Source organism: Apodemus sylvaticus, chromosome 7, assembly GCF_947179515.1.
Source record: "Apodemus sylvaticus chromosome 7, mApoSyl1.1, whole genome shotgun sequence".
NCBI lineage: Eukaryota > Metazoa > Chordata > Mammalia > Rodentia > Muridae > Apodemus > Apodemus sylvaticus.
Genome location: NC_067478.1, coordinates 2,693,903 through 2,715,282, shown reverse-complemented (window position 1 = coordinate 2,715,282; position 21,380 = coordinate 2,693,903). Strand labels below are relative to the sequence as shown.

General features: G+C 51.6%; 1 protein-coding gene across 4 annotated transcripts in view; it reads left to right on the top strand.

The window, feature by feature from the left end:
- Positions 1-21,380, top strand: part of Trak1 (trafficking kinesin protein 1) — a 99,105-nt gene that overhangs the window by 59,553 nt on the left and 18,172 nt on the right. For all 4 annotated transcript variants that reach the window (XM_052186949.1, XM_052186946.1, XM_052186948.1 and 1 more), the window contains exons 3-13: positions 347-423; positions 6,079-6,195; positions 7,974-8,074; positions 9,052-9,160; positions 11,081-11,159; positions 11,900-12,030; positions 13,334-13,408; positions 14,074-14,205; positions 16,935-17,011; positions 18,435-18,671; positions 19,404-19,720. In XM_052186949.1, the coding sequence (XP_052042909.1) occupies positions 373-423; positions 6,079-6,195; positions 7,974-8,074; positions 9,052-9,160; positions 11,081-11,159; positions 11,900-12,030; positions 13,334-13,408; positions 14,074-14,205; positions 16,935-17,011; positions 18,435-18,671; positions 19,404-19,720 (1,426 nt within the window). In that variant the 5' untranslated portion in view covers positions 347-372. The remainder of the gene's footprint in view (positions 1-346; positions 424-6,078; positions 6,196-7,973; positions 8,075-9,051; positions 9,161-11,080; positions 11,160-11,899; positions 12,031-13,333; positions 13,409-14,073; positions 14,206-16,934; positions 17,012-18,434; positions 18,672-19,403; positions 19,721-21,380) is intronic.

The window sequence follows — 21,380 nt, the reverse complement described above, 5'->3', positions numbered from 1 at the left end:
GGTAATGATTGTGGAGTGGATTTTCAAAGGATAGCACCCTAATGCTGCTGATACAGAAACTTTAGAATCTAGGCCAGTCAGGAAGAAGGAGTGTGTGTCACAGCGAACCTGTGGGTTTTAGACTGTTGTTTAATAATTATGCAGACGGCTGCTTTCTGGAAGCTCCTCCTGTGCCCATGTCTCTGTGGTCAGTGGGTAGCTCGCCGTTCATTCAGCATCACTGGAGACAGAGCCGGTGACAGTAAGGATGGCATGGGTTGGATCCCTGATGTCACCGTCTGAGGAGCCAAGTTAGAGGCCCACCGACAGCTGTTGGTGATCTCACTGCCTTTTCTGTCTCTTGCAGTTCTATGTGCCGAAAGAGTTGGCCAGATGACTAAGACATACAATGACATCGATGCAGTCACGAGGCTTCTTGAGGAGGTGAGTGTCCAGGGAAGGTGAAGCACAGGAGCCGTTGTGTTGGTCAGTCTTGTGCCCGAGCTCCTGCTGTGAGATTTCATTCCTTCTATGGGATATCGGTCTCTTATTTGTAGGACTGAAATCTGGCAAACAGCTAACTGTTGTCTGTCTGCGGTGGATATTTATTGGGGGGGGAGTGTTCCTACTCTGCCTTAGATCATTTAGTTCCCAAATAAAAGTCACATAACCTTTATATTTATAATAAGCCTTCAAGCACCAGAGATGAGCAGACATCAACACTCTAAGCTATTTTCTCTGCTTTCCTGTCAATAATCCCAAGATACCTCTTGCTGTGTTTCGCCTGGGTCATTCTTTCTCCAACAGGCCAACCCTCACGGGCGTGCGCTCATGACCCACCTACCCCATGGTGACTTCTCTTTCTGTTTCCTCCCTCTATCTGCAGTCTTTGCCTCAGACCCCCAAGCCTAAGAGTGGAAGCCCTGCCTACCTATCTTCTGTCCAGCTACAGGCTGGAGGCATCTTTATTCAACCTGTAGCTGTAAATTAAGGAGCTTTTGCACAACAAAAAGATGGCATACATGATTCATAGCAACAGACCAAACCTCAACAGTTGTCCATCTGTCTTACATTAATTCTACAGACACTCTTGGGGGTAGATATTCTCAGAGTGGAGGGAGCTACGTCTGAAGGACAGACACCAGGATCCCAGTGACTTCAGCTCTGGCTCGTAACGACTGAGCTCTGCCTGTTTCATTTGACAACTCTTGAGTCTTTGGCAATATGGCTTCTTGGTTGTCAAGACATCTCTACTTTCAGGCCCTGCTCCCCTGCAGCTATAGGCATCCGCAGCCCCCAGTCTTTGACTGTGGTGCATGAGGCCTCATTGTGGGTGTTATTCCGTGGGGTACCACCTTTCTCTCTGCTTTAACATCCAAAGGCCCCTTCTGGACCCCTCCCAAGGTCTCCGTCCCTTTACACAGAGTCCCTGTGTGAAGAACTCTCCATTTTTGGCCAGGCTTGGTAATGCTTGCCTGCAGTCTCAGCACGTGGAAGGCCTGGGTACAGGAGGACAAAAAGTTGAAGGTCATCCCCAGCTAGCTAGTGAGTCTGAGGCTAGCTTGGGCTACTAGAGACTTGCTTTAACATTTTTGTTTTAAAGAATTCACTTTTCCTTGGTTAATTTTCTAAGCATGGCTGTATGAAATATGAACTTCACGTCTCCTCAGAGCAGTTTCTCCCCTGCCTCTTTGCAGTTACTGCTTTCTTGTTTTATTTCTGATAGGCAATCATGCCTGCACCTCTGTGTTTTATAAATAGCAGCTGTTCCCTTTGTCCTTGGCCCTGATAAGATATCACAGGTCAGTCCCTGCCTTTCTCTGGAACTGGATGGCTGGATGGCTCATAGTCTGACTACCACCGCCAGTCACGTGAGTCACCTCACACCAGTCCTGCTTGGGCTCTGTGCCTCAGTTCAGGAATGCTAGTTTACAAGCCAGCTGTGTACTTCGGGCTGTGGGATTTTCTCAGGGCACTCAAGCACAGCTGCAAGCCGTGTGTGTGTGTGTGTGTGTGTGTGTGTGTGTGTGTGTGTGTGTTGGGTCTTTGTGGGGAAGGAGATCCTTAGGACTGACTGTATTGGGAATGTACCTAGAGTTCGCCTCTCTGCCCCAGTTATAGCGTGCTTTCTTCTGCTGGCCCATAGTTACACTTTTTATCCTAAAATTGGTGAATGGGATGAGTCACTGCTGTGTGTGGGAGTTAGGCTAAGCATCTCCATGGAGAGTGCCAGCCAGCCCAGTGTGTGTTGGTGACAAGGGCCAACATCGTGTTGTAGGCTTTCAAGCCACCTTGATTCATTTCTCAGAGAGTAAAGAACTAGATCTTGACTGGCGTGTTCCAGGGCCTGAGTTAGGTATTTTTAGCCTGAGGTTGCCACTAAGGTTAAAGCCAAACTCTCTTCCTGGCTGTTTTCTTGATTTTAGAACTAAATGTTCCATTTATGTTGACTGGCAACAAGAAATGGGAGGTGACTCCTCACTCCTACACACACACACACACAGGGTTGGGGGAGAGACAGACCCACAGATACACACTCATACATGGCAGGCATGCACATACATACACACACATGTACATACATGCACACACATGCATGCAGACATACTCAAACTTGTAGGCATGCACATAGACACACACTCATACATGAAGGCATACACACACACACACACACACACAGACACATAGGCACACCCACACATACACCTTGCCCCATACCTATGATTCTCAAAAGAAACCCAAGGATCTTGTTGCCTTGATAAACCTGGACAGAGCCAAGTGTGGCAGTGCAGGGACTGAGGACCAGGAATTCAAGGTGAGCCTCCGCTGAACACCTAGACCCTCTCTCAAACAATACTGTCAGAGACAATCGAGACAAGCTGGGCTGGAGGCCGCACAGGAGCTCCGGGCTTTCCTGATACCCATAAACGGTTTTCTGACCCTTCCCGCTTCTCATCCTGCAGACACGCCCTGGGTAATTATTATAACGATTAGATTCCCAGAGTAGGCGTGCATGCGATAGCTGCGCCCAGCCTGGTGGAGAGCAAGGGGCCAGAGGCCCTGCAGCTGTGAGGTGTGGTCAGTGGGGCAAAGGGCTTCCTGACCTCATGTGTTTGTTCCTCTTCTGTTGCCTGTCCTTGTCCCTCTGAGGTGCCAGCCCTCCCCGCCCCTTGGGAAGGCTTGCCCTTCATGCCCTCCAGCTGCATCTTGCTTAGTAGTTCTCCTAGCCTTGTAGTGCTCCTTGCCTCACTGACTGTAGTGCTCCTTTCTCTACTGCCTGCACTGTTCCTTGCCTCACTGCCTGTAGTGCTCCTTGCCTTACTGCCTGAGGTGCTCCTTGCTTCAGTGACTGAGGTGCTCTTTGCCTTACTGACTGTAGTGCTCCTTGTCTCAGTGCTTGAAGTGCTCCCTGCCTCACTGCCTGAGGTGCTCCTTGCATTGTGGACTCACATCTGTGCTTGCTGGAAATTAGCAGTTTTGCTGAGAATGAGGTCAGGAAGTGAGTAGTGAATGTGAGGCACCTACCACCCACCCCATCTGGGCTGGGGGCTTGTCCGAGCAGGGGATTTAACAGGCCTGAGCTGGGCTGAGGGAGGCCACGCTTCTGCAGAGAAGTAAACATTGCTGCTAGTGCAGTTTTAGCTTCAGGCAAGAGGATTGGATCCATTTTGACTCATGCTAATTTTGAGTTTGCCTCTGAGTCCTCACATCTGGGGCAGCCTCAGTCACACCATTCTTCCTGTCCCTCCCCTCAGTTAAGACACAGCAAGAGTCTGAGGCTGACAAAGGGCCACAGGTGAGAAACCATCTTGTCTCCCCGTGGCCCTTGAGGATAAATTCAGGGTTGAGCTCTGATTGCCGGGATGGTGAGTGTGTCCCTTGGCCATGTGAAGTTCCCTTTCCACATGTGCTGAGCTTTTGTGTGATTAGGTATGATGAGGAAGCATGTAAGGCCAGGCTATGTAGCGGGCGTTTATGACTTGCTTTAAACCTACAGCCAAAGCCTGAGCCCAGACTAGCCCCTGTGCTGTGTGGGAGTTGTGCATTGTGCTAGGTTCAGTTTTGAGCTGTCGTTTCTCGCCTAAGACAGTGTAAGGAATGAATTCTACTGGTCTGTTCTGGGCGTGAGGTGCACTTAGGGTGCATCAGAGTCACCACCAAGCAGGTAGCACTAAGCCCCTCTCTCCTCTAACTGGCTGGTGTGTGCTAGTCTCAAAACTCAGAGCTAGAAAGTTACAAAAAAATCCAAGATAGAAAGTTACAAATAATCTGAGTTAGAAAATTACAAATAACCCTGCTTGTTTGAGAGGGACAACTTTGATTTTTCTCTAATTTTTTAAAAGGCTTATTTTTATGTGTATGAGGGCTTTGCCTGTGTGTATGTCTGTGCACTGTGTGCCTGGTGCCTACAGATGCCAAAAGAGGGCATAATATCCTCTGGGAAGTTACAGATGGTCATGAGCAGCCCGTGGGTGCTGGGACCAGAACCTGGGTCCTCCGGAAGAGCAGTCAGTGCTACATGACTGAGCCCATGGTCAGAAGAGGCAGCCATCTGAAGCCCCAGATTGTTCACTGCACAAGGCCGAGTGTCCCAAAGCAATGAGGTGGGGAGTTTGCAAAGGGGCAAGTCCCGGGCTGAGGGGGAGGACGGGGATTTCTCCTAACCTGAGGGCTTTACAGAGACTGTTTCCCACGGATCAGCGCGCCATCCACACTTGCCTTCCCTCCATGCTGACCTCCCTTTCTGTGAAAAGCTCACCTGCTTTTGTGTCTCTTGAGCTTTTTAGTATCTTATTTCTTGTTGTTTGTTTGCTTTGGTTTTGGTTTTTCCGAGACAGGGTTTCTCTGTGTAGCCCTGGCTGTCCTGGAACTCACTCTGTAGACCAGGCTGGCCTTGAACTCAGAAATCTGCCTGCCTCTGCCTCCCAAGGGCTGGGATCAAAGGCATGCGCCACCACTGCCAGGCTAGTATCTCATTTCTAACATGCTAGTTACCAACTGCGATTACTTTAGTGATTTCTCAGCTCTGTGACTTGAGCAAAACTACAGTGCTCCAGATTCTGGAGAAGAGGAACACTCAGGCCGTGAGGGTAGTTAGGACCTAGTGCAGAATCGGAGTCTCCAACTGCCCCTGCTCCAGCGCACCTGTCCACGCCTCTTCTTAGAGCAAGTAAATAGGTGTAGACTCTGAAGCAGTGTAGTCTCCTAAAATGTCCTCCACCGTACCAGCCTCCCAGCTAATGCAAGCAGGTGGATCTCATGGGGATAGATTTGGAGTTGGCACCTGTCTCCTCCTGGGACATATTTCTTCCCACATAGGCAGCCATGTCTTTGTGTGGATCTGTCTGTCTGCCTGTTGTCATGGCGGAACTGTCTGGAAACCCAGTTACTACATGTAGGAAGCCTCAATAGTATGAGTAGCCAATACAGGTTTTCTGCCCTTAGAGAGCTCTTTCTTTTAAATAAATAAAATCCTAAGAAGAAAGTGAAACAAGCAAAACAGATATAGTCCTACCTGAGTGGTTTTAAACACTGTTGCTTTGTTGGTTACAATGAGGAACTCAACATGTTCCAGTTCAGTCCAGTCTGATGTGAGCTAAAGATGCCTGCCCACCTTCCTGTGCCAGCACTTGGCTTTATTCAGGGGGTATAGTCACCCACCCACCCAGGGGTATAGTCACCCACCCACCCAGGGGTATAGTCACCCACCCACCCATCCATTTATTGATTCATCTATCATCTACCTATTAACCTACGCATTCATCTATTTATCCATCCATGCACCCACCCATCCGTCCGTCCACCCATCCACCCATCCATCCGAGTCAATGATGTTCCCATGTACTGGCTCTCAGGTCGGGAGAAGTGTTACCAATGACTTAACAAATAATTAAAGCATTTCTTCTTACATCAACTTTTCCTGCGTGGCTCCTGCACATGTGTGGCCAAAGTTATTGATCTTTAGCAGGTGTCTAGTACCTGGATGACGAACTGTTAATTCTCCTACTGTTTCTGGGCATGCCCATCTGACACTGAGCCCTGTTGGCTCCTCCAGGATGCACAGGGTTAAGTCTGCATTCTCCCTCTTGCCTTTCTTAGAAAGAGCGCGATTTGGAGCTGGCTGCGAGGATCGGCCAGTCATTGTTGAAAAAGAACAAGACCCTAACTGAGAGGAACGAGCTGTTGGAAGAGCAGGTGGAGCACATCCGGGAGGAGGTGAGGACCGCTGGCTTGGGAGCACTCAGGGAGGTGGGTGGGAGCACGGGCAGGTGTGGTAAGACTTGTACTCAGAGAACCCAGACTGGACATGTAGACCCTCTATTCTGGGTCCTTACAACAAGCAGGTTCTCCTTAACACCAGTATCACCAAGCAGAGGAGCAGTGCAACATTGTATAAACTTGTCTTCCTTGTATAAACTTGCCATTTCACTGTACTCATCTTAACTCATGGCTATGGGGGGAGGGGCAGCCATGGACTATTTCACTATCTCCGAGAGGAGCCTAGAGTGGGGAGGAAGGATGCTGGCTCTCTGGAAGTGATGTTTAAAATTCATAATAGAGTCGGCTGGGATCGACAGAACAGGGATTTGGAGGTCAGAGCCCAGCCATCCATGGCGGCATCTCTCCCCTCATCCTGTTTTCCTAGCAGTAAGTTTTAGCCCTGAGGACTCTTCCTGTCACCTCTTCCTCCTCTCTGTCCACCATTAACTTCCTTAGTGGGAAAGGATGCCCTTATCTAAGACCCTAAGATGTAGCCAGTCTTCCTTCTTTTTCTCATTAAAACTATTCCTGATTTGGGCTTAAAATCCCCTCGTAAGAAAGAGTGTCTGCTTGCTCTCAGGAATGGTAAAGCTGGAATGCTGTAGTGTTGTGGGGAGAAATAAAGTTGTTCTTGCCTTCCCCAGTTGAGGGAAATGGCCTCTGTTAGGTAAGGAAAGCACGTGGGCTTTCTGAGCAGAGGGACATACCACTTAGGTGACAGTGGTTGCCCACTGGCCTCCATCCATGGCCGTCTGGGGTGAGAATTCCTCGGCGTGTGTGGAGAGCACTCTACTCCGTGGAGTGGAGAAGCCCTGCTTCCCTGGAGAAGCTTTGAACTGGAAAGCTATGAGGTCATGCTTCCCTTTGGAGAATCATCAAGTGGTCCCTCTAGGCAGGGAGAGCCTTTATGCAGCATATAAACCAAGTGGACTCACCAAGGACGGCAGAGTCCATGCCCTGCGTGGTATGGGAAAGTTGGGACAAACCCTCAGCCACATCAGAAAACAGATTTCCGGCCCTCCTTCTCAGCCCTGGTCCTGCACTTACTGGCGCTGAGTGCTAGAAGGGCAGGTGTGAAGTTTTACGGTGGCCACTTCCCTGTCTGCAAGCCTTGAGCCCAAATCAGCCGCGTGGCACGGCCATGGCCATGTTCTGTCTAAACGTGAGAACTTCAGTCAGCAGCGTGGCTGGCCTCGAGGCATGTCTTCCCTCCTGTACCCCGAGTTTCTGCCCAGTAACCGCTAAGTGCAGAAGAGGGTCTGACCAGCTTGGCGAGGGACACTGAGGTGTGCCGGTCACATGGAGAGCTGTGTGGTTTTCTAAGTAGGGTCTGTGAAGCACTCCTGGCAGTCCACCCGGAGGCAGCACAGCCTCAGGTCTGCTCTGAGGTGACACCAGGTTCTGACGAAGCGAGTGGCCTCCTGTTTCATTTAGTATCATGGTCCGCCATCTGGCTGCTTCTGAAGCCAACAGTGTCACAGGCAGTGTCACCCTCTGATTGTCCCAGAGCCTCCTGCTCCCCTGTCTGCTCTTCTGTCTAAACGTGAGAACATAGACTGTTTCCAACCCAGAACTGATTGATTGGGCTTTCCTTAAACGTTGTCAAACTCAAGGCTTTGAAACCTTGAGTAGCAAATCAGTCCTCACTGGGCTGCCACGCCCTCTCCAGCGTCTGAGTGCAGACAGGACACTGCCGCCCCAGGACGCACCGGTCTGCCCCTCCTTCCACACAGGTGTCTCAGCTCCGACATGAGCTGTCCATGAAGGACGAGCTGCTTCAGTTCTACACCAGTGCCGCTGAGGAGAGCGAGCCCGAGTCCGTCTGCTCAACCCCGTAAGTCGCCAGCACAGGCCCCTGGGCTAAGGGTGGGCAGGCTGACGTGGATGCCCTTGGAGGCCTCCAGGCAGGGTCGAGGGCGGCTTCCCTCTTACAGGGTGTCATTGCTGCCTTGTCAGAGTGGCCTTTTACCCTGGCACATCCGTGGGAATGGGGCGCGCTCAATGGTGGACGAAAACATAGATCCTGGAGCCTCAGGTCCTTGGGACGGAAGTCTGGATGCTTCTGTGAAAGTCAGGAGACCTACTGTGAGCTCAGTGGCCTACTGTGGGACGCAGCTCTGTTGTGACCTCACCCCATGTTGATTTCCTCACTGCAGGATGGAGCTCTTAAGAGTGTGTAGCTCAGCTGGGCGGTGGTGGCGCACGCCTGTAATCCCAGCGCTTGGGAGGCAGAGGCAGGCGGATTTCTGAGTTCGAGGCCAGCCTGGTCTATAGAGTGAGTTCCAGGACAGCCAAGGCTATAGAGAGAAACCCTGTCTCGAAAAAGAAAAGAAAAAAAAAAAAGAATGTGTCACAGGCCACAGGTTCATGAGCACCAAGTTCACACGTGTAGCATGCATAGAACACTTAATTTTTAATTTGTTCATTTGTATACATTGTGGGAGGGGCACAGGCCGTGACATGGCTTGCACGTGGACGGCAGAGGATGGCTTTCAGGAGTAAGTTTTCTCCTTCTGCCTTGTTGGTCCTGACCCTGGATGCCGGTTGTCAGGTGTGGCAGCAAGAGCTTTTCCTCCTGAGCCACCTCACCAGCCTACAAAACCTTTCTTGTGACTAGGTGGGCATCTCAGGTTAAATGAACTCTTGGACATCCTGGAATGGCATTGGTTAAATGAACCTGACCCCTGAACCCCCGTTCTGAGCTGAGGTGGCCACTATACTTTTGGGGCCGCCCGGCCCGGCCTGGCCTCTACACAGGGGGAGAGGGGGGAGGCAGCGGCCTCTCTGATCTTGAGCATACTTTTCTCCTAGGCTGAAGAGGAACGAGTCATCCTCCTCCGTCCAGAATTACTTCCACCTGGACTCTCTCCAGAAGAAACTGAAGGACCTCGAAGAGGAGAACGTTGTACTTCGATCTGAGGTGACGTGTGCACCTGCTCTTGCCCCTTGGGTGAGGGTGTCTGTCTGGCAGCGACAGCTTCAGTGACAGCACCACCATCTGCTTAGCGCCCAGCTGAAGAAGTCCTGCTGAGCTTGCACTCTCCGTCCGGCAGGGTGCTTGGCTGCAGGCTCTGCCATGTGTGCTTCCGGGGTGGCTGTCGCAGTGGGTGGAGGCTGAGGCAGATAGACGCACGTGAGCAATGGCCCGGTGGCTGGAGTGAGTACTGAGCAGAGTCTCTCCAAGAAGACCATATAACCTGAGAAGGTCTCAGGGACAGTCTGACAGGGGGCACTCAGAAAGGCTGGGCGGGGACAGCCTGGGAACCTGGAAGGCCTGCGCCAGGCACCTTTCCGACATGGTTACAATTGTTACAATACTGTTACTAGCATCACTGTTGTTAGTCTTCACAGTGGGGCCTACAGTTGCCTACTTTGAGTCTCTTTTGCAGCGACACTCTGGCGCCAGGCTGTTGGGTGTTTGAAGATGTCAGAGTTTATAAATGACAAAGGTCGATCCACAGCCTCAGCTCTAAACCCAAGCTTCCCCCCTCACCCACCGCCACTCTCTAAAATCTCGGATTCGAGTAGATTTAGTGGTTTCTGTCTTTATGAGCATTGAGTGTGTCTGTAGGCAAAGGGACGGTGGCCTTTGTCAGGTTTGGGCTGTGAAGCCTATCTTAGCTGGCTCTAGACTCCCAGAGACCCTCCAGGAAGGCAAACCCTCTGTCACTCTGAGTTTGCCACACTCTGGAAAGAGCCTCCATCCTGTCTGGACCTTTCAAGGCACAGGGGACTCTTTGACACGACCTATCTCTGCAGACCCCACACTAGCCTGTGTTTAGGATGACTGCCAAGGTCACCCAGGCTTGGTCTTGCAGACCTGGGGCTGAGGAAGGGCGAGCCCAGGCCTCCTAGCTGTGGTCTCCTGGCCCCTGGCCCAGGGACTGCCCCAGTCCCAGGCACCCAGGGGCCCCTCTATCCCAGGAGAGAGCAGAAGGGCTCTGATCCTGGTGTGGATTCTTGATGGCCCATGTATGCCCTCAGAATTTTCATCTCCGCCTGTGGTCAGGGCCCACCACACCCTTGGAGCCAGCTGTCTTTGACTACTTAACTGAGCACTTACTTGGACCATCTCTCTTTTCAGCCAGAGCAAGCTGTCTGAATAGGAATAGCTATATGTGTCTCCTCTCGTTACCAGTTTTGTTTTGAGATCAGGTCTCACTATGTAGCTCTGGCTGTCCCAGAACTTACTTTGTAGACCAGGCTGGCCTTGAACTCATAGAGATCTGCCTGCCTCTGCCTCCTAAGTGCTGGGATTAAAGGTGTGCACCATCACTTCCAGACTTTTTTTTCTTCTTGAGTCAGGCTCTCTGTAGCCCAGGCTGGCTTGTAGCTTACTGTGTAGCCCAGGCTGGCCCCAAACTCATGGCAGTTTTCCTGCCTTAGTCTTTCAAGTGCTAGAGGTATAGGGATGAACCCCAGACCCTCTATTTTGGGCAGACTCTTGAGACCATGTCTAACGCTGTCTTTAATATGCTGAGTTTGTTCTTAGTAGGCTGAGTCAGACAGAGTTAATGGCACTTCAGAACCCGTGGCTGGCGTGGCGACAGTTCTATTCCTGTGTGGCTGTTCATAAAGCACCTGCTTTGGTCAGGGCAGTGTCTTAGGCACCATAAAGGCCATAGAGGTGTTCTATCCAGAGAGCCTGATGCACACAGGCCAGTGGCAAACAGACCAACATGCCGTGGCCTTTCAGTGGTAGAACTTGTGCTCGCATCTCTGTGTGGCCCCCTGGTGGTGCTTAGCCTTCATGTCCAGCTCTATGCCTCCACCCTGGTCTACCTGCTTGTCCTGACTGTGTGAATGCTGTTCCCTGACTGAGAGTCGTCTCCATCCACAGGCCTGCCAGCTGAAGACGGAGACCATCACCTATGAGGAGAAGGAGCAGCAGCTGGTGAATGACTGCGTGAAGGAGCTGAGTATGTCTGCCCCTCCGGCCCACTCTCCTCCTCTAAGATGCTCCCACTGCCTTCCCCAGCCGGCAGCTCAGTGGCATTCTCCGAAGGCCTGTGTGGCAACCTTTGCCCATTTGTAAATTGAGAGCCTTTCTCCTGGTGAGGTGGATGTTTTATTTTAATGTGGACTCAGTATTGGAATATTGTAATCATTTGATGCTCAAGGTCGGCCCGGATCTGTGATCTGATTTACTAAAACGAAGGCCAGACTCTCAGCTTTGCAATCCAAATCAATGACCTTCCCCATGCCCCCTGTTACAAGTTTCCAGGTAAGATAAGAGAAAGGGCGTTAGGTAAAGTGGGGCAGGGCTCACGTTCACACCTAGTAAAATGCGCTGCAGCTCCAAATGCTCTGGGAAGCCACGCGCCAAGTATGTTGTGTGCAGAGTTCCTGTTGTGATGGTGGAACACTGGGGTTTAGCCAAGTGCAGTCATATTTGGGGTATCCCTTCCAGCTCCCTTCATGGAGCCTGCCGTCCTGCCCTGGGGACAAGCCTTGGTCAGTAGAGTCACAGGAGAGGCAGCCCATGAGAAGGCTGGGTTTCTTCTCTTTCCGGCCCTGCAGGAACCACATCACTGCTCGGAAAGATGTCCACCTCGACTTCTTCCGTGCCCCATCCCCGCTCCTCCCCGTAAAGACGATGTTTCCCTCTTCTGTCTGTGTGTAGATTTCCAGTTACCTGCTTGTCATTGCTTCGTCACAGGGGATGCCAACGTTCAAATTGCGAGCATCTCCGAGGAGCTGGCCAAGAAGACGGAAGATGCCGCCCGCCAGCAGGAGGAGATCACGCACCTGCTGTCACAAATTGTGGACTTACAGAAGAAGGCAAAATCTGTAAGGCTTCTGTGCCCTCCGTGGCAGTGGCCACACGGGGAAGGGACAGGTGGCTAGTGGGAGGGCGAGTCCCTACCTGGGCCATGCGTGCTTTCTTCTGGGGGAGGCTTAGTGAGCTCAGGAGCCAGCCCTGCCGCCCCGGCCAACAGAGGCTTGATTTACAATCTTGTCGCTCCCGAGGCTAATCTATAAGTTAGTGGAGTTCCTAGAGCAGGGCTGTAGATATCTTGGGATTTATCTGACAAATCATGGAGTCTGCTCTTTGTTCTTACTCTACCGTTCAGGCACGGCCCATGGGAGAGTGGTGTGTCACAGTGGAAGGAAGAGAGGAGACACCACTGGGAAAGAAAGAAGGAAGGACAGACAGAAAGAGGAGGGGAGGAAGGACAGACTCCCAGAAAGCACTTACACTCTGGGAGTGGGGGTTCAGCTATGGAGAATAATTAAGTGCCCAGGGAAGACTTTACCTTCAAAATTACATGACAGGGGCCAGTGAGATGGCTCAGTGGGTAGAGTACCTGCTGCCAAGCCCTGAGTTTATCTGATTCTCATAAAGTAACCTCTGACCTCCACAGGCACTGTAGGGGCACACACATATATACTCACATACACACACACACATGCATACACACATACACATTCTCTCATACACATGCTTACACACACTCATACATACTCACACATACTTACACTCACACATTCATATACTTACATACTCATACATGCACACTCACATCCTCACATAACATACACACACTCACACATATTCACACATACTCATGTACATACACACTCATATACCCAACACATACTCATATACACTCACACATTCTCTCACACACATGCTCTCACACACTCAGATACACACATACTCATATATACACTCACATACACATACTACACACATTCACATAGTCACACATATACATACATACACACATAGTCACACACACATATTCACACATACTCACATTCACACATACCCTCACATACATGTACACACTCATACAGATACACATTCTCTCACATACATGTTAATACACATTCATATATACATAACATACACACATTCACACACATGCATACACATATACATACACATTCATAGACACATTTTGCTCACACATGTACACACACACACACACACACACACACACACACGAGAACATTTTTTGTTCTGCTGCAGCATCGAGTGCACGTTCCTCTGTACACAGATGCTGAGTTCCTCACAGACAGGTATCAAGAGGAGAAAGTTGGGCTTCTGAGTGTCTTAACAGAGACAACTTGTCTTTACCATGTTTAGTGCGCAGTGGAAAACGAAGAGCTTGTCCAGCACCTGGGCGCTGCCAAGGATGCCCAGCGTCAACTCACAGCCGAGGTGGGTGTCCCTGCCTGAACTGTCTAGGGCCTCGGGATCCAGGGAAGGGGCTCCCCCACAGCCCCAGGTCATTCCCCTCATAATAAACATTTTACTCTTGAATTAGCATCATATCGCTTTGCCTGGGTTCTGTGCCTATGGCCTCGGGTGTTTTTGCAAGTGAAAGGAGGCTGGATTCAGTACCAGCTCAGGGCTTGGCATATTCTAGTTCCTGATAGACACCAGCTAGGTGAACACGATATACCACAGGCTTGTAAAGACACTTGAAGCTGGGCATTTTGGTACATATCTACAATCCCAGTCCACAAGTGACTGGGGCAGGAGGATGGCTGTGAGTTTAAGGCCAGCCTAGGCTACAGCGAAAGACCCTGTCTCAAACAAAAATGAAAGATGCAGCTGGAGCAGAGGGCGCGGCGTCACCTTTTAACCCCTTTAGTGTTTCGTCTGGGTGCTTTGCTTGCCTTGCCAGCCTGACCGAGTTAGCAGCTTTCCGAGTCTGCAAACCCTCCTCAAGTGAAGGGAAAAGCCAGCCTCATGCATCCAACCTACTTTGCCATGGGCCCACAGGGCCTCAGGTTCTGCCTCTGAGGCGGCCGAGCCGGTGGATGTGTCAGCACCGGGGTGCTCACTGGCGTCATCTGAGACCCTCTGTGCCTGCCCCACAGCTGCGCGAGCTGGAGGATAAGTATGCGGAGTGCATGGAGATGCTTCACGAGGCTCAGGAGGAACTGAAGAACCTGCGCAACAAGACGATGCCCACGTCCCGGCGATACCACTCTCTGGGCCTGTTCCCCATGGTGAGTGGGTCTCCTGTGCCCCTCCCCCAGACCTTCGTCAGACTTTAGCACCCAGAGCTTCGTGTCCCCTCTGACCCCTGGCCCTACATCTTTCCCGTGAGCTGCTTGTTCCTTTAAAGCTTGCACCCAGACCTGCCAGCTGGTGGCTTCCTGATTCCCTAAGCAGGACTGGCCCTTTCTCGGCTGTTCTCCCTGCTACTGTTATGAGATTTTACAAGGAGCCTGGTTCAGTGAGATGTTACATGTGGGCTGTTACTATCCACGTCTCCAGGAGCTTGAGTTTCTCCGGGTTCTTTGTCTGTTTATTAACCCTTCCGTTGGTGTCAGGGATTTGAATCAACTTTTTTAAAAATAGTATTCCCCAATGATCTTATTTCATTAGTCCTGGCTTGGCTCATTTGACATCAGGGCTCTGAAGGGCTTTGATGAAGGACAGGGGGCTTCTGGTTTAGTCTCCAGTCATTTCCCTGTGATATCCACTTAGAAGGAAGTGAGCGCGCTCATTGTGTGTCCTAGCAGACCATAGCTTCCCTGAGCTGGGGAAGCCATGCATTAGCTGTGTCCTACGGCACTGTTGGTGTCAGCACAAGGCAGTGTAGAGCTGTAGCCACCAAGCAGCAACTGCACAGGGATGACAGGCAGCCCGGGATCAGGGCCCAGAGTCCTGTGGGTCCAGGCTTTGGTCCAGTTGTCTGGCAGAATAACAGATTCTCTCCAAGGCAAGAGAAGAGTCGATTTTTTTTTTATTTTAAAAACGTTTATTTACTATTAGTGTGTTTGTGTGCGTGATTGGAGCGGGTTAACACGTGGAGGTCAGAGGACAACTTTGTGGAGTCAGTTCTCTGGGTCCCAGGGGTCTGACCTTCACTCTGAGCCATATCACCAGCTAAGAAGGGATTGAGGGAGGAGTCTCTTGCAGAGATGCTTTCCCTGGAAAGTCTGTTTCTATTCACCCCAGACATAGAAGGTAGTTTCTATTCACCCCAGACAGAGAGGGAAGTTTCTATTCACCCCAAACAGATAACCCAGAGAAACAATTCTACCCAAGTCCAACTTGGTGAGCCTGTGTGTTTACTGGGTAACTTAGAGGAGAATGGCTAGGCCTTAAGACTGTCGCAAAACCTTCGGAGATGGCTCAGTAACAACACTAGATGTGCAAGCCTGAAAGACTGAGTTTGATCTCCAGAAGCCACAAGAAAATCTGGATCTGGTGGCACACATCTGCAATCTCAGCTTTCATAGTGTGACATGGGAAGTGGAGATAGGGGAACTGGCCAGAAGTTTATAGGCCCAGAATACCAGGAGGACTGACAGAAACCAGAAAGACCCCATCTCAACAAGATAGGAAAGAACTAACTCCCCCCAGTTGTCCTCTGACCTCAACAGGTCCACCGTAGCACACAAACACCGGCATTGTGTCCCTGTGTGTATGTATGTGTATACACATGAATGCACACACACAAACTAAATTAGAAATATAATTTTAAAAGGAAGGAAAATAAATCAAACCATCTGGCTAGCACATGCTCCGGTCCGTTTCTTCTGGGGGAATTCTCAGCTTTCGTTTGCCCGGTTCGAGGCTCTCGGCAGGCGGGTTTTAGGGAGGTTGTTCTGAGGGCTGCAGCGTGCCCGCACTGCTGGAGCAGAGCACCCACACCTGCTCCGGCCTCTGCCACTCAACTGCCAGGGGCAGCTTTTCCTCGGCAGCGCTTTTAATCCTTTTGCCTTGTGGTGAGATTTTCAACCTGCAGTCTGTGGACAGACTCCGGTGACCCCTGAACACTGTGGGGGAATATGTCTCCTGTCTTCACATTGTGGGGATGGGTGGGGCGTGTGTCGGGCTAACCTCAGTACACCTGGGGAGTTAGCAGCTCTCCAGGACCAGCCTTCCCCTGACCCTAAAGCTCATTCTCCCTCATCCCCTCAGAAAAGGGCGGCAGTGTAGTCAAGAAAACTAGTAGGAGTCAAGGGGTTGACTGGTGCACTGTGTGGAAGATGGGGTATGGTGGGGTCTGGAGTGGGTGTGGGCAGGCAATGTCTGTAAAGAGGGAAGACAGGGTCTTCCCAGAAGCAGCAGTCCTGTCTCCTGAGAACGTGTCAAAGGCAGCGGCCATGGCTAGCTGGGGGAGTGAGGAGCTTGCAGAGAGGTGGCCACCTGTCTGACACAGGCCGTGCAGCAGGGACCTCCCAGCAGGACCGGAGAGCCCTCAGCAGTGTCGTCTACCTAGGAGTCAGCGGTGGAAGCTTGGCTTCCGTATGTCATAATCCTGCATCGCTGGGACCACGGACCACGGACCACGGACCTGGTGGCCTGGCGGGACAGTAGCTCAGTGGGGCCTGGGGGCCGTGAGGGGCCTTTTGGGAGCTTAGAGATGTTTGGACTTGTTCCCGCTGTTCTGAGCACACTTTCCCGGGCCCCCTGAGTTCTCCACCCCATGTCACAACCACAGTTTCAGCTCTATCGTTTGGCCCAAGGATGTCTGGCTGTCAGACACTCAGCTACGTGAGAGTTAGGGACTGTTCACTCAAACCTAAGGGTGCCGTGTGCTCGGAACCTGCCCTGCCCATGGCTTGGCAGATTCTCTCTGTAGGGGTTGCGTTTAGCCTTGTGTCGTAGCCTGCAGCCTGGAGGCTGCTGGGTCGGGTGTCTCCTCCTGGCCTCAGACCTCATCTAGGAATGGAAGCCTTGAGTCCCTGCTCAGCCCACACACGTCTTCTGTCTTTCCCAGGACTCCTTGGCTGCAGAGATCGAGGGAACTATGCGCAAGGAGCTGCAGCTGGAAGAGCCAGAGTCTCCAGACATCACGTATGACCGCATGGCCTTTATATTTCACGTCCCCTCAAACTGACTCAGAACCGGTGCTCATAACGTAGCATGTGTGGGCCTTAGACACCACCAGCCAGCCATGGTCCTTCCCTGTCAGGTTACGGGAAGTAAACGGTACAAGGACAACCCTCTAAGGCTGGAGCTCAGTGGGTGGAGCAGTTCGCTAGCACGCAGGGGGCCTGACTTCTGTCCCTTGTGGTAAAGAGAAGGAAGGAGGCTCAGATGTTCAAGGCCATCTTTATAGGCATTTGTGAGTCCCAGCTCAAAAAACTACCTAAACCAACAAAGGAGGTTACTTGGTGACCTTGCAGGGAGTGGGAGGGTGCTGGGTTTCCGTCTCCCTCCCTCCCTCCCTCCCTCCCTCCCTCCCTCCCTCCCTCCCTCCCTCCACCTTTTCCCTTAATGGAAATCATTACCCTAAAAAGTTTTCATGTTTGCCAAGAAAAGAAAACCACAGGCTCTTCAGTGCTGTGAGGCAGGCTTCTGATCCACTGGGTACTCCTGGGGTCTCGGCCCCTACAGCTCCCCTACTGCTGTGAGCAGACCCCATGACCAATGCAAGTATAAAGAACATTTGATTGGGGCTGGCTTACAGGCTCAGAGGTTCAGTCCATTATCATCAAGGCAGAAACATCCAGGCAGGCACAGCGCAGGAGGAGCTGAGAGTTCTACATCTTCATCTGAAGCCTGCTAGCAGAATACTGGCTTCCAGGCAGCTAGGATGAGGGTCTTAAAGCCCATGCCCACAATGACACACCTACTCCAATAAGTGCCACTCCCTGGGCCAAGCATATACAAACCATCATAACCTTCATAGAACACTGAGAGAGATCCGGGGACCATGTTTCCTCCGGAATGACGAGTATCCTGGTGACTTTAGTGTATGTACAGCCCTGCATCCCCAGAGGAAGCAGCCAGTCCAGAAGTATGCCTACCCTCTTCTCCTTAAAAGGAGAAATCAAACCATGGGTTTTGTGCTAAGAAATGGCAGTTCCTGAAAATAGCCCAGTGGGGTTTCATCAGACTGATGTGCTCCTTTTACTTTATGCGAATAGTTACGCGTACTCGTTCTATAAAGGTCTACTAGCGAGCACAGCCCCCCTTCAGCTCTCATTGTACGACTGAAAGAAGCCAGCCTGCGGGGGACAGAGCAGCACCAGAGCGCTAGCATGTGTAGCCAGGGCTTCAGGCTGTGATACACAGTGTTATTTGGGCTAGCTGAATCTAGTGCTGAGCCGTGCCACTGAGCCTTAGACTCTGTCAGCATTAGCATGCTGTGATGGAGGCTCCCTTAAGAGGCATGCGAGCCCCCAGACAGCAGGCCACCCACAGTAGGCATCTGTGGAGGGGCTGGCTCCAGGCTCCTCCTGATGCCGGTTCATGGCTACCATGTCCTCCCCAGGCACCAGAAGCGAGTCTTTGAGACGGTGAGAAATGTCAATCAAGTGGTCAAGCAGAGATCACTCACCCCTTCCCCCATGAGCATCCCGGGTTCCAACCAGTGCTCCGCCATGAACTCCCTCCTGTCCAGCTGTGTCAGCACCCCCCGCTCCAGCTTCTACGGCAGCGACGTCAGCAACGTGGTCCTTGACAACAAAACCAACAGCATCCTCCTGGAAACCGAGGCGGCCGACCTGGGGTGAGCACTGGGCTCCTCTCTTTCCGTTGGAGGGAGGGGAGAGGAGGTGCACCTTGGACATGCTCGGTCACCATCAGGAGAGGTGGACGAGAGTGGCCACATCTCAGTTACCCACCTTATCCCCGACACTGCTCTCTTCTGAAGTAGTATCTGAAGCTGATGCCCACCGTGTGCTTTACCATGATGTCATGGAGTGGGAACTAACACACTTCCCACAAATCGTCACCGTGACTCCTCTGGAGCCTGGGTGCCGGCAAGCATAGATCCCAGGCTCTCTGAGCTGCTTCAGAAGATGGGGGTGGTCAGTTGCGGGTTCTCCCTGGTTATGGTCAGTTCCTCTCTACTCACTGAAGCAGATACTTCAGACCAGTTAAGCCATCAGAAGGCTTCTCCAAGATCAGGTTTCACTCAGAACTCAGAGCACAGGCCCTTTCATTTAAGAGACAAGAGGTTTGAGTCAGTTCACCTTAGGGACCTAAGTACAGCCACCTGCAAAAGGTTTCTTCAGGAGTAACCTGGAGGGAGATGCCTGTGAAGATACAGTTTTGCAAATTTTCAGTCTACCCTGGTAGACCACCTGCGTCTAAGAACAGTCAGTTGAGACCCACAAAGGGAACTCCTTCAGTGGCCTGGTCTCCTCAGACCAGCTCCTGTCTCTTTTGCCCTGGGAGGTTCCCACTGCCCTTTGCTGGCTGTAGATCCTTACCCCACCCCCACCACTGTCTTCTGCAGGAATGAGGCACACAGCAAGAAGCCAGGCACGCCGGGCACGCCAGGCTCCCACGACCTGGAGACCGCACTGAGGCGGCTCTCCCTGCGCCGGGAGAACTACCTGTCTGAGCGGAGGTTCTTCGAGGAGGAGCAGGAGAGGAAGCTGCGCGAGCTGGCTGAGAAGGGGGAGCTGCACAGTGGCTCGCTCACGCCCACTGAGAGCATCATGTCGCTGGGCACACACTCACGCTTCTCCGAGTTCACTGGCTTCTCCGGCATGTCCTTCAGCAGCCGCTCCTACCTGCCCGAGAAGCTGCAGATCGTGAAGCCGCTCGAAGGTGACCACCAGGGGCCTCGGCCCCTCTCTGTCCTCCTCTGCGACTCCCTCTGGGCCCTGATCCACCACAGGAAAGCCGGCCACCACTGCCACACCTATTCATTCTTCTTTCGAGATAGCTACCCACGCTGTTGGTTTGAGTTCCTCTGAGGCAGCCTCTGTTTCTGCAGTCTCTTGTTGTGGCTTGAGCAGTACACTCCTAGGGGGGGAAACTCCAGCAGGCCTCTTACTTTTGTCCTTAGCGCCTTAGGACCCAAGCCTAGTGGCAGCCGCACAGTTTCAGACCCTCCATGGTAGCTGCGTGACAATAGGGCTTCTTCTGGACCGCCCAGGGAGGGATCTGAGGTGTGGGGGGGGTGTTGTCTTCTCAGAGATTTTACTGTCAGACAGTGCAAAGTGCACATTGTGACTCCCTGCCCCCAGGCATGTGGAAGTGTCCTGTGTGTGTGTGTGTGTGTGTATGTGTGTGTCTGTGATCACATGGTCCGACCTGTTCTTCAGAGGGGGCGTGGCTTTCTGGAGGCCTGCTTAGCTGTGAACCAGGCCACTCCCATAGTCCGAAGTGTGGAGGCAGGATGGAGGGATGGGGGCCAGCCCTTTCAGACTCCACTAAACCCCCCTCCCCTATAGTACTTCTAGCTCCTAGAAGACCTCGCTGTTTCCTCTGTCCTCTGCCTTGTGGAGCCACCCAGTGTGTACTGTTTTTGTCCCCCCCCCCCACCTCCATACACACTTTAGTTTGAAGCCCGTGTGAGCTGGAAGGCCTGCTTTAGAACCACGTGGTGTATTTTTGAGGTGAAGTCAGACACCTGCAGGTCTGCACTTTCCTGAGCGTTTGTCCTGATCTCTTCTCGGGAGTGTCTTGGCTGTTTTAATCTAATTACACTCCTCTCCACACTCACCGTGACGTTTCAGAGCCATGGTTGGTTTCTGTCACACAGCTACAAACTTGTGCTCGGTGCTTAGAGAGCGAATAATTGTTTTCATCCCAAGAGGGGACCTTGTCAGCCTTACTGAGCAGGAAGCCCGCAAAGCTGAGGTCACATGTGTGCCACTGATGCCATGGTCCCCGTGTTTCCAAAGGAAGAGGAGGGACTATTTTCATTTTTCTGTTTTCATTTTAATGATTACGGCGTGTGCCTTTTAGCTCCTTCCTGGTTCTCTGGGCAGGGAGGCTCCCTCCTTTTTAATTGTTTATTCCGTTGTAATCTGGGGGATTGTTTTCTGACCTGCAATTTATGTCTGGTTTTTCTTCAATAAAACCTTCCATTTCTGCAATTTTATTTCCGCCTTTCTTTTCTTTTCTTCTTTTGTCTCTCAAAAGGCCATCAGACACTCACCGTCTCTTAGATTCCCATTCTTCATCGTGTTTCGTTGGGTCACCTGTGTTACGTTTTGGGCTCATTTTTCAAGTGCATTGCAGGATGAGATTTTGAAAATTTTGTTTTGACCAGCTCATCTCTATTTCTCTGGCTTTGCACCCCCTGGTGGCAGTTTTTTTCATGATAAGAGTCAGAGGAGGTCCCACTCATTTGTAAGATGTGGCACCCTCTTCTCCAAGAAGTTGATTTAACCATTAAAAAATCCTTATCACTCTGGCCTGTAACACACCCTGTGATAAGGATCCTTTTGGCTTCATTTTGTGTTTCTCAGACTTCTTC